The sequence below is a fragment of the Corythoichthys intestinalis genome, chromosome 11, assembly GCF_030265065.1.
Source record: "Corythoichthys intestinalis isolate RoL2023-P3 chromosome 11, ASM3026506v1, whole genome shotgun sequence".
NCBI lineage: Eukaryota > Metazoa > Chordata > Actinopteri > Syngnathiformes > Syngnathidae > Corythoichthys > Corythoichthys intestinalis.
Window position 1 is genome coordinate 29613814 of NC_080405.1, and position 13731 is coordinate 29627544.

General features: G+C 36.8%; 1 protein-coding gene across 3 annotated transcripts in view; it reads left to right on the forward strand.

Moving 5' to 3' along the window:
• Nucleotides 1-13731, forward strand: part of slit3 (slit homolog 3 (Drosophila)) — a 399629-nt gene that overhangs the window by 329170 nt on the left and 56728 nt on the right. For all 3 annotated transcript variants that reach the window (XM_057849631.1, XM_057849630.1, XM_057849632.1), the window contains 3 exons: nt 3378-3446; nt 3537-3608; nt 7699-7770. In XM_057849631.1, the coding sequence (XP_057705614.1) occupies nt 3378-3446; nt 3537-3608; nt 7699-7770 (213 nt within the window). The remainder of the gene's footprint in view (nt 1-3377; nt 3447-3536; nt 3609-7698; nt 7771-13731) is intronic.

The following is a 13731-nucleotide window of genomic DNA, read 5'->3' on the forward strand; positions in this document are numbered from 1 at the left end:
TCAACCCACACCATAACAACGGAGCTGATACTGCCTGCAGCAAAAATAAAAACTGTCCCTCCATCCATTGACACTGTCGTTTTTGTTATATTAATTTTGGGTTTTTCGGTCTGATTGTCTGGCATATTATCCTGATGAGTTAATGTTGCTATTCAATTTGAATTCATTATTATATATTGATTTTATTAAATTTTAATTTTTAGTATCAAACGGTCAAAAAATGTATCTTGATTGTAATTTTTACAGTATGTTTTTTTTTTTTTTTTTCTGCTTTATTGTAAGTTGATCTATATTTTTTCTTTTAATATTAAAAAGAACACAGTGTTATGCAGAGGTGTACTTATAATAATAAGAATTTTAAATACAAATGATAATACAGTATATTAACAGTGGCTGCAGAGAGTTGGGGGGGCGCGGAACGTTTACGTCTTCCTGTGGGGGGCATAACAGAAAATAATTGAGAAGCACTGCCTTAGCCCATTGCAGTCTTGTTCTTTTCTGTTTAAGCGTCAATGATGGTTTCCTTTGAGCTTTCTTGTATGAAAATCCCATTTCCTTACAGCAACTTTGCACAGTTCTGTCACATACCTTGACTTGAGCTTCCTCCCATTTCTTCATTTGTCTTGTTTTACATCTTCTGTTTTCAAGACATATGGCCTTTTGTTGTTTGTCATGACGTTTGGATGACTTCCTCGGTATACCAGTACGCTTAACTTTAACAACCTTGCCATGCTTTTTGTACTTGGTCCAGATTTTTGATACAGCTGACTGTGAACAGCCCACATCTTTGGCAACCATACGTGTAGCATTACCTTCTTCAAGAAGTTTAATAATCCTCTCCCTGGTCTCAAGAGACATCTCTCTTGGAGACATGATTCTTGTGAATCGGGTCCAGCAGCCCTCCAAGGTGTCATAACTGCACTGTTTTTAACTGCTGAATAATGAGCAGATCTAATCTGAGGCAGGGGCCCAATTAAGGAAAGGAAATTAACTGGGTGTGTCTGTATTTTCTACTCAAAATGGAGTGATTCCGTATTTTTTTTCTTCAGAATGGAATGATTCTATTATTTATTTCCCTGCACTTACTCTATAAAAGTAACATTTACTGACAACCACAATGTTTTTTTTATTCATTTCTTTTAGTGTTTCTGCGAAGGAGTTGCCCTTTTGAATGAATTCATTATTTTTTTTAAGCTTTTTATCTGAGTTTGTTCTACATAATAAAATGTCTGAGTGAGTGCTAGTTCGATACTGGTGGTTCCATACTTTTCGCTAGGGGTTGTATTTGTTAGATGTAAGTCCATACATCGAAGAGTTCAGGGGTACGTTATAAAGGTTGAATAAACAGTAAACTTACTCAGGAAAAGGCTGATTTTTCAGTATTTGGGTTGTTTCTACTCACACAAAGCTAAACCTTGGCCTGTCTGTCTTTGGCATCATAACATTGCAAACTGTAAATGTTGTTTAGAGAACAATTTCCCCCAAAATGGAGCGATTCTGGTTTGGCTGTTAAGCTTTGTGTAACACTGCTCGGGGGCTTTCCGTTCCTATTCCTTGCGAACATCCCCACAAATGTGCAATTCATGAAATTTACATCAACACCCAAACATTTGAGAGGCAATCATCCCTCGCACGATGCCTATCACTCGTCATCCGGGTCTGCTAAATATTATTTTCACATTCAATAGAGATCTCAATTACACTTCAAGTGAAAATAATTGTTCTGCTGATGACACATACAAATCTTTGGATCAGACAATACAGTTTTAAGCACTGGGGTTTAGTGCACCACCAGATGATGCTGTTTTACTTTGGAGCCCGTGTGATCACTTGTAAAATTGTTTTTCAAAATTTTGGGCAATTAATTCCACCCAACAAATCATTCATTGGACCCTATTGAGCATTGGTGTCAAACTCATGGCATGGGGGCCAGATTTGGTCCGTCATGTTGTGTAGCCTGCGAAATTAAATTACAGTATGTGCTTCTACTAGTTGGCAGATGTAATGGCACTGTAATGAAAACAAGAAAAACAGAAGAACGATGTGTTCCATAACAAAGAAAAGTTATATTAGTAGACCAACCAAAAACTACCCATTGATTTGAATGATCCTCAAAGCACAAATTAATCGTCATTGGGTCCCGTTGACATAAGCCCAACCCATAAAATCAATATCCATCGACTTCCATTGATTCTCAAACCCATAGTATTTTTTTAACAAAAAAACTCCCTTTATTTAATAGAAGCAGCAAGTGTAAATGTTGGTGAAAGCATTTTTTTAAAATGGCGACAATATCCATCATACTAAAGGTGAGCAACGACAAGCCGGCATGCGTTGTCGCTGCTCTCCTAGTTCTGAAATGACTCCCGCTCCTCAGGGTCAATAACAGTGATTAGGTATTGATCAGCCACAAGAAGACACTCCATCATAGTGTCCACTCAACCTACTTGTGACCCCACAGAAAAATAGCGCAAATAGTTTGTTATAAAGCGTGTGAGTGGCCAGCCACAGCTCACGCATATGCAGACAAGCCCCACCTTTTAAAGGCACATGCACTTAAAAAGTCTCTATTTTAACACCTAGTCAATAAATCTGAGTAGCCAACCACGACATGTAGAGCCACCACAGTTTCCGACTAATCGGTAACTAATCGATTATCAAATTAATTGTGTATTTTGATATTCGGTTGATCGTTTAGAGACAATGTTCCCCTAAAACTTATCCAAATCGTCTTTTTTGATCCTCAGAGTAAATATTCTCTTTCTTTATTCATTTGAAATGTTTGTATTTATTTCAAATGAAGCCTTATTTAATAAAACAAAATTCAATTATTAAACAGAAAAAGAGGAACCAGTAAATATATTTAATCCTTTTTGTTTACAAATGATTAAAATAACAATAGTAAGTATTCTGTTCTTTAATTTGTTTTAGTATAAATATTTTTTTAATTGATCAGTTAATGATTCATACACTATTAATATACAAATAATATTGTATATTTTTTTAATAACTTATTTCAAATCTAAAAAAAAATAGAAAAACACTGTTCTAGTCATTTTTTGCATTTTCTTTTTTAGAAGTGAATGGTTTTTTTTTTGTCATAGTTTTTTTTTAAAAAAGGGTTAGTGTTCAATTGTATGTTCTCAACACAGTATTCTGTATTCGTAGTCATAGTTCCAATGCACATTTCCTTCTAAAATGCTAAACCCACAGTACTGTAACAGTAAATAACATGTGATTTACATATGTGCTGATGAGACAGCTCATGGCAAAAATAGTACATTCATTTACTATCCAATAATCACTTTTGGCAGCCCTAACAACTTGTTAATGTGTTGTTGTTTCCTTCCTGATACGATATCTGACTTTTTTTGCAGTTATCTGGAGGGCAATATGCTCACTTCTGTACCCAAGGAGTTGGCGGCCCTCAAGCATCTGTCATTAGTGTATGTACACGTCACTCACCCCTGAATTGTGAATCTTCATGTGCTTGACAATGCATTTTGTGTATTAACCTCATGTTTTTGCCTCTACAGAGACCTGAGCAACAACAGCATCAGCACAGTGGCACCATACACCTTCAGCAACATGACTCAACTGGCCACGCTGTAAGTTATCACCATGGCAGCACACTCACAAATTCAGGGTATAATAAATGAGTAGCGGGGGTGTCAAATTACTATATCGAATTTCCATTTTACACTGCGTATCTCTGAAATGGGACTTTAAGCACTGAATTTTACACTCCACTTTCATAAGGAAGTAGTTTGTGGCACATAATACATAGTGGAAAAAACAAAATGCTTTTGGAATGAGAAAAAAGATCAAGAATTTATTACTGTAGTTAAAGACTTTAATGTTATTGGAAGTAGAAAGGTCCGTGATTGCCAGATTTACAAGAAAATAAATGAAAAGGGTACGGGTTCACGGAGTTCCTTGGAAATGACATGATTATCGTCATCACAACACTGAATGGCTAGAGCATGTAAACAGATAACTCCAAATATCGAGAAAAAAAAATTGGATATTGACCTTCAGGGTGACCACTGTATGTCTCGCGCATGTAAGCTAGACATGGAAATAACCAATTTCATGACAGCACAATACGAGACTTATTTAATATGATATTGTTTGCGCATTTACCCCAGCACAATTATTTCGATGCCCAAGGTTTTTTTTTTTTTTTTTTTTTTTTTTTTTTTACTCCACCCACGTCTTCTGTAAAAAAGTCAGGAGCACAAAATAAAATCAGATTTTATTTTATTTTATTTTGATTTACAGTGGTACCTCGACATACGAACGGATCGACATATGATCCTTTCGACATCCGACGTAAAATTTGACTTATTTGTCTCGACATAAGACAAAATGCTCTGAATATGACGATTTATGACAGCGTCGCAATTTCATTGTTTTCTTGTAGAGAGAAATCTTGGGAGAGAAATCAACATGAGTCCCAAGAAGGTTAGTACAGGTGGCGAAAAAAGTGACGTTTGCCATTGCGATTAAGAAGGAAATGGTAGAAATATATGAGTGTGGTGTGCGTGTCAGTGAACTGGCTCGACAATACCTCTAGAATATGTCTACGTTCACGACGGTCCTCAAGCAGATGAAAGCCAACAAAATGGTCAAAGCATCCAAGGGGACGACTATCCTCTTTAAACGTTGTAGCACTATTTCGGATGAGATGGAACGCCTTTTGCTGATATGGATTAAAGATAGAGACGTACACCCGCCGTCTCCTCCGACTTCCGTTCACCACTCTCTGTAAGGGCGCTTTCACACTAGCACTGTTTGGTCCATTTCAAACGGACCAAAGTTCTTTTTCTTAGAAAGTCTGCTTCGTTTTGTTAACGTGAACGCACATCAGAACTCTATATCGGCCCAAACAACTGAACTCTGCTCCGCTCAAAAATCATGTGTCTCGGTCCGCTTTAAGCGCACCCTGCTTCGCCTTTGAATGCATCGGGAGCAGGGTGCGCTTTTGCTGCTTTATGTGTAGCGTCACAGCATAGAGCTGTGATGCTCTAGGCGGTGATAGTACACGCAGGCAATTCTAGGAAGTGCAAGTACAGCGCAGACGCTATTCAAAATCAACAATGGCAAGATGACCGGTGAGTAGCCATGACCAAATGTTGTTGTGCTGCGCTAAGCAGTTGTATTTGACACACAGACTCAGGTTCTACTGTTGAAGGTTGTGTTTTGCATGCTGTTGCTGAACGTACCATGTGAGAGTGACTGGCCGAGACAGGCAGAGCCTCTCGTGGCGGCTGTTTCGTGAGTCTCGTTCTCCTGAAAGTGGCGACAATTTGACAGTCCAAAAAGTTACGAATGTGAGAGTGATTGCACACCTGTGTGACTTGGTGTACCATGCCGTTACCTTTCACGGTTTAATTTTGCTCAGGAGGGAGCAACCCAGCTGCTAGCCGAGCGGCGACTTGCAATGCTGTGCTACTTTAAGGATCCCCCCCCCCCCCCCCCCAAACTTAAATGCATACATACAAGTTGACAAAAAATTGACACATACAGATGCACGATTATACAGTATTGGCCCGAATATAAGATGGTGTTTTTTTCCATTGAAATAAGACTGAAAAAGTGAAGGTCGTCTTATATTTGCGGTCTAGACATTATACCCATTCACAACGCTAGATGGCGCCAGATATCATTGAAGCGATGTTCTGTCATGACAGATCTCAGCTACTCTCAAGTTTAACCAGTTTGCATTATTTTATTGCAATGTTTTTCCTTATTTAGATTTGTTTCAAGACTACAGTTACATTTAGACTTCACTTTGATGGTTAATGCAGTTATTGCAATTTTGTGGGTTTTATCACAACAGATTGGTTTATTTACATTTCAAAAACCAGAAGCCATTCATTTACCAATGTGATCGCACTTAGTTTACATATTTAAAGATATTAAGATTTGAAAGACCCAAAATAACATGCTTTTTCTCTCAAATATATTGTTATAATCATGTTTCAGATGTAATTATTTTCTGTATAAAAATTAATTTGGTGTTCAAAAAGTCTTTTTTCAAACTTGAGTCTTGAAAAAGAGGGGGTCGTCTTATAATCAGGGCCGTCTTATATTCGGGCCAATACGGTAGTATCGTTGCAAAATAAAAGACAGTCATAAAAAAAAAAAAAAAAAAAAAAAAAAAAAACTATATATAGTTTAACATGTAAAAATAATGCTTTGCTGCATTACGTGCAGCCTCAAAGCACCACGCTGTGATGCTCCACGCACCCTCCTTCCCTCCCCATTTCTTATGATTTTTGTCCAATCAATGCGCCTTTCGTCCACGTGATGCTACTCGGAAAGTTCGGTTGGCGCCTTGTGAATGCTGAACTTTTTCAACAACTCATTTACAAGTGTTGCGACGAGGTAGCTCTCCAAACGGACCCTGGTCCTCTTGGTCTACTGTGAAAGCGCCCTAAGTTAAGGTTGTAGCGTGGAGCATGATGGGTATCTGAAGCTGTGTGTCACAATAAGCAGCCTAATTGCAATGTTACACACAAGTCAACTAGCATGGAAACGGGTAAAAACATACAACTTCCAGCTTTTTGTCTGAACCAGAAACGTTCCCCAGAAAATCCCGCTCGAGATACGACCATTTCGACTTACAAACCAGGTCCTGGAACGAATTAAATTCGTATGTTGTTTTGGGTTAGTGTGACTTTTTTGCAAGAGCCTCCCAGTCAAAATGGATTGGGCGTCTAGCGCAGTCAATGGTAGCTAATGAGTCTACGCACATTTTGTTTCCAAGCACCTAAATGTTTCCTGTTTTGTGTTGTCACACTCATTGACGCTAGAGAGTCATCCAGTGCAAACAACTGCATCATTTAACCCCCAGAAAAACATCAACAAAGCAGACTGTGATTTAAGTGCGCGGCTCAAGGGTGTCTTTACTGCACTGCAGGGAAAGAGATGGCCAATAAGGAAGCGTTTCAAAATTGTACATACTGTACAGAATGTACATAAAGCATTGGAGGAATAAAGAAATACTGGACTGTCTCAGAAAATTAGAATACACAATATTCTAATTTTCTGAGACAGTCCTGTACATTAATCCACCATTTAAAGCAGGGGTGTCCAAACTTTTTGCAAAGGGGACCAGATTTGGCGTGGTAAAAATGTGGGGGGACGACCTTGGCTGACGTCCTTTACATAGAACAATATACAGGACTGTCTCAGAAAATTAGAATATTGTGTATTCTAATTTTCTGAGACAGTCCAGTACATGAAAAAATTCTAAATTTTGAATAGTAAATTAAAAATTATAGTTAAAAATTTGAAAATGCTTAATTTTTTAAATTACAATAGTTTAGGTGATTATAGAAAATGTATACAAATTTAAATAATGAATTAAAGAAAAATAAATACAATAAAAATGAGATGTTTATATTTTCCCAAAATGTATTCAATTTTTGATTGTGACTTTTAATTACTTTTCTATATTTCATTCATTTTTGCTATGTATTTTTTTTTTATCTTTTTTTTTTTATTTGGATACTTCAATTTTTTAAATGTTTAATTTTTTTTTTTTTTTTTTTTTTTTTTTTTTTACTGGTACAATGGATTGGATGTCTAGCAATGTCAATGGTAGCCAATGAGTTCAATGAGTGTCCGCTAAAATGTTAACCAACTAACCAACACCTCTGGCCTTCTTTGTGTTCTCTCTCTCACCAACAGAATCCTCAGTTACAACCAAATTCGCTGCATCCCGGTCCACGCATTCGACGGTCTCAAGTCGCTCCGCCTGCTGTGAGTCACGCGTTTGGCCATGGCGTGTCGCAGTGCTATTCGCCTGGCTGCTTGGGAGCTAAATCAAAATTTAATCAGCCCCCTTGGCGTCGTGCCACGCATATAGTACAGCGCGGCCGCCCGCTCTATGTTGCGCTGGGCTACCCGAAGACATAAAAGTGATGAGCTCTCATCATCTGCATGATCTGGACGCTCCGTACCCGATGTGTCCTCCTTCATCCGTTCATCCGCCCTTCCTTGCGTCTGTCCTGTCCTGCTTTCTTGCCGCCCACCCAGTGTTGGGCTTGATGAATGGACCTTCAGTATGTGTTTCTCCCTCTCATCCATCAGCTTGTCCACCCTCTGTCTCACCACCCCAATGCACAGCGGGCCTTCTTTTCACTGCCTCTGTGCCGTTTATTGGCAGCTAATTTTCATTTAACTGTTGCCTTTTTCAGTGTGCTTGAACAATGCTAATGACTGTTTTAGTCCACATGTTTTTTTACTTGTAGTCATGTGTCCATCTGTCTGTTAACTTGAGATATGAGTGAATTACATGTTTTCCCAGATCTAATTCAGCCGTTGAATATCATGCCATTGAATATGCCCTATCCATTTTGACTGACTTTGTTCATTAGCCTGTCCCAGTCGTAATGGAATGGACGTCCAGCACTGTCAATGGCATTGACACATAAGCATTTTTAGGCGGTCCTAAGTTGCAGTTTAAATAAATTGGACGTCTGTTATTAACAATGGCAGGCAATGAGTTAAGGCTGCCTTAAACAATTTTGAAAGGCGACTACGGTAATCACTGATTATTTTTGTGATTAGTCTCACATATTATTCATGTTATTTACTGTTAAATAATTCTGGGCTGTATATTTTAGCTGTAAATATGTACAAGTAAATTGGACTATGAATGCTATGTAACTATATAACCATTTTGTTTTCCAAACCAAAAGCAGATGTTTGCAAATATTTTAAATATATTTGAATAGTTTGTGCCTATTTAAAAATAATAATAATTATTGAAAGTTATTCATAAACAAATTATTAATTATTAAGACCATTCTAAATTAATGAAATTTCTAGAAGAGCATCCTGAGAGAGTAGACCTCTGTCTAAGCAGGCAATTTTATAAAGTATCACAATATTTGTAAACTCTCAAGTGGTCACAAATTCACTTTTCAGACCTTTATTATCCCTGACCTCACTACCCCAAAATTTAGTCACCTTTGTTCTTTCATATTACAAAAAAGTCTGATACTAACCCCATTATTAGTTCTTGAGTTATCTTGAACCCAAACATACATACAAAAAGAGTTCCGTTGGCCAACATGTGTAAATAAACAACAATATCGATTAATTTGCTTTCAAAATAGTTGTTGATTACTTTCCTACTCGATTGGTTAGTAGTCAATTAATCCTGACAGCCCTAATCCACATGCATTATGAAACACATTCATAAATAATGCCACATGCAGACTTATTAAACAGAGATTTTGCAAATCTTCACTCCAGTTGGATATTTTAAAAACAATCCTTTTAAATGCTGTTAATTTGCATTAACGTGTAAATGACAGTCCAAATCATGGGAAAATACCTCTGTTTAATGACTCCTATGTGTGGAGAAGGCCTCGGTAACATTTTCAGTTTTTATTCACCTTCTTCCCTTCGTGACCTATAAAATTAACTTTATCTGTCCCAACTACAATTTTTCCCCATCTTCAGGCAGTTTTAGGGAATAAAGATGTCATTATAACACTTTTAACTGCGCTGACACTAGAGCCCGTTCAACCATTGTCTTAGGTGTTTTTTTTTTTTTCGTAAATGTTGAAGACAAGCAAATCAAATATAAACTGAGGTGACATAATATTTTCTAGGCTTTTTTTTAAAATATCCTACTACCTTTTACCCAAATCTGTCAGGGCAATTTTCTTGTTGTGTTTTTATCGCTACCAGCGCTCACCTGGCGGACGTTCACAGATTGTTTCCCTTTTTCATCCTCCCTTCCTGTCCTCCTTTCATTTCAGTTCATGTTGCCTTGGGGACTGTCCCCGCTTAGCAACCTGTTGCCAGGCAGGCATCAGCGTCACTCTCTTATTACCCGCAGCACCGCTCTGCACCGGGCCGGTATAGCCAAAGCTATTACTAACTGACACAAAAACATGTACTGACATTTTTGGCAGACGCACTTTTGTACAGTAGAAACAGATGTTCTAGAGTATACATGTTCTCATCTAGGTACTGTAATTACATACAGATACCTCTGCTCAAAGTTACGTGATCTTTTTAGACCACTGGTCTCAAACATGCAGCCCGCGGGCCCGCAGCACAAAGTATTGTGGCCCACAATTTGACAGCAAAATGAGTGTGTTCTGCATGTATTTTGCTGATGGGAATTGATACACCATTTAATATTAAATAGAAAAGCAAAGAAGTAATAGATTAAATTTACAAAAAAAAAAAAAAATCATAATTCAAAAAAAAAAAAGTGTGACCAGCATGTATTTTTGCCCCTGTGCATTAGTGTGGGGAAAAATACATATTTTACTTTTTACTTTTATTTTTATACTTTTAAAATGCCTGTGACACAAAAGAGCATGTTTATTTCATAATACATGCGGTATTTTATGCTCCTGAATGAAATGGACCGCTTGGATGTGTGTGGAAGCGATCGCTATATTTAGTTTTTTGAATCCTGCGCCATGAAAATTAGTGACTTCCGGCAACAGTCTCGAGTTGAAAAAGAGGGCGCTGTGACGTGTAAGGAGGAAGGAGTCCTCTTCACTATACGGCCGTACTGTTGTATGAGAAGGACTAAGGATTCAGCTGATTTTGTGGATTAATCTGTTTATTTTTCGCATCACGCCAGCCAAACGGCTGCAGAAAAATCTTGCTGTAGGAGGGAGAGGCGTGTGCGCCTTTTTGGGGTTTCAAAAGGTTCCCATTCACTGGTGGATATTGGCCAAAACAAGCCCTACTACTGTGGTACCATGGGACTTACGAGTAAGTGAGTAAACATCGTGTTTTGTATTATGTCAAATACTGGGATCCTTTTAATATGTAGGTGGCTTGCATTTTGTGACATGCTCCTTGTCCCCTCGACCGGCGGCTTGTCGGCAAGTTGTCGCGCATCCCCTCGCCGGGAGAGCACTACTAGTATACTCGGCTTATTCCCCTCTTCAAGTGCCCGGTGTTCTGTCAAATAATCCGACCGATCAGAAATTGCAACTTTGAGTTAAAAATAGCCGCGACTACAGCGATTACAAAGTAAACACTACAAACTTTCTTTAAATAAAGGACTACTTACGTTTGATCATGGATTGGCATGTAAATGTTCAGCGGTCATTGTCCAGCTCTCCTGTCCGTATTAGCAGGGGAACAAGCTGTAAATTGCTCTCCACCGGGTGGTTTGCCCATTGGCGAAGACAATCGACAACCCAGTCGTCATGTGACTAGTTATGTGTGATTTTCCGCTTTGAAGACATTGAAACATCACTCGGTTCGGGTTAGCATGTCAGCTAGCTGTCACGCTTCTTGGTTTGTTTACATTCTCCGAAGCCTCGTTGTGAATAATTCCTCCTCAATGGCCTGCATACTAAATCAGATGAAATCGTGACTCCGCTGACGTCATCCACCTGTTGGGGACGCGAGAGCCCTATAATGGTAGGCGTGGCTAACCGGCAGATTAAAAGACAAATTTCTCGTCATCTGCGCTTTGCTAAATTGTTGTATGTAGTCGAATCGTCTCAAAATATGATTCTAATTCACATAATAATCCTATTTAAGACTTTTTTTTTTTCTCGTGTCGTACTTTAAATGAGTTAAATATTGTTTAACATAAGTAAAATAAAATAAAATGAAAAATGTTTTGTATCTTAAAAAATGTATAAAATATTAAAGTTAAAAAAACAACAGTTATGTAAAATAATAATAATAATAATAATTTCATAAAATGAAAAAAAATCTGTGACCCATGCATATTTTGCCATGGGCAACAAAAAAAAAAACAAAATTCCAATAATCAAATTAATAATTAAAAGTATTGAAAAGGCATATAAAATTTTAATAAATTACAGAAAAAAAAGTATGCCCAATGCACATTTTGCTCAATATTCTCTTGTAATGTAAGAAAATATTTAAAAAATATTTCAAAATAAACATAAAAGTAAAACAAAACAAGTAAGAGTATAAATATTTTTTAAATTATGAATTCATACAGGAATGTTTTGCTCTCAGCATTTTATGTTCTTTATGTTCTGTTGTGTTTTTTAAATCTCTTATGGCCTACTATAGCCCAAGCTAATGCTAACTTTTGATGTTCTTTGCTAATAACTTAGTGAATTTGCAATGTGAGACTTTTTTTGTTTGTATGTTTTTATTTGTTTTATTAGACATTTGGAATTCTCTGTGTATATAAACGAACAATTAGTAGAAAATATTGTTTGTAGGCTGCTCTAATACCTAAACTGATTCATTTGTTTAAATGTAGTTTTTATCAGACCAAAAAAAAAAAAAAAAAAAAACTATAGAAACGGATAATTTAACACACACTAGTCATAGAGTCCATTACGCCTGCAGCACCAGCTTCCAGCTTCATTTCTGTGAACACAAGCTTTCTGTTTACTTTTATCTATAAATATTTTAGTCATGTTCCATTATAGACACGAGTGGAGGTCTTGTGCCGCAGATAATTTGAATAATTTATCGAGTGAACAATGCCGTCTGGCAGAAAGTAGGATTTACCTCAAATGACAGCTATGACTGTGTTTTTCTTTCTTTTTTTTTTTTTTTCAAATTCTAACATTTCATGGAAATGATTGAAAACTTTAACATTTCAAGTCAATTTCATCTGCAGGTATATCCATATTATTAATTCTGAGTTGGATGCTAAGACTACCACAAACAATTATTTTGATAGTGGTGTTTGCTGGTATAGTATTTTGGGTAAGATATTTTAGCTTTAAATGTGCATTGCAACGCAAATTACGCGTTGAGAAACGTTGGGCTTATTTCATAGCTATGTAACTATCGTTTTCTACAGCAAAAGCATATTTTTGCAAACATCTCATTTTAATTCATTATAAATATCTGCTTGCATAGAGGACTCCAGAAATCACAGAATATTGACTGTTTCCCCCCTTTTTGTTATTTCCATAAAACATATAAAAATTCAAATTTATTATACATTTCTAGTTTTTTCCCTTTTTGTTTTGAGACAGCCCAGGGGGAGGGCTCCAGATTTCACGTGCTTTTCAGTTGTTTTTCCTTTTTTTTTTTTTTTTTTTTTTTTTGCTACTCTTGCACCAGAAATAAACCTGGTAGGTTTAGTCTAGGGATGTGTTCACATCAATCCTCAGAGCCCGATTTATAACTTCTTTGTTGTCTTTGGGCTGATTATTAGATAAATCAATTGCGGTCTTATTGTTGCCTGTAAGTTTCAAGAAACCAAAAGGAGGCATGTGCACTCTTCAGCTGCATTCATCATGTCTCAGGGCCGAGACATTTGGGGAGCAAGTGGTTGTAGTTCATTTGAAGTTGTTCATTTAAAACAATAATATTTTAATTTAATAGTAATATTATTAGGCAAGGCAAGGCATATTTATTTATATAGCACAATTCAACACAAGACAATTCAAAGTGCTTTACATCACATGAAGATCATAAAAATCACAATTAAATCGATACAACGTAAAAACAAAGACAATCAAAATCGGAAATAAAATTATACATAAAAATTTAATAACAAATAGAATAAAAATAAATAAATAAAACAAAAACTACTACTACTAATAATAATTGAAATCAGCAATGGTGATAAGCACAAGAGGAATAGAAAGCAAGTAGATTGAAATATGTAGACCGTTATGGATATGCAGTGCTAACAAAAGCGTTTTTAGCCCTGATTTAAAATAGCTAACAGTTTGAGCATATTTCAGACGTTCAGGTAACTTGTTCCAGAGGTGAGGAGCATAATAA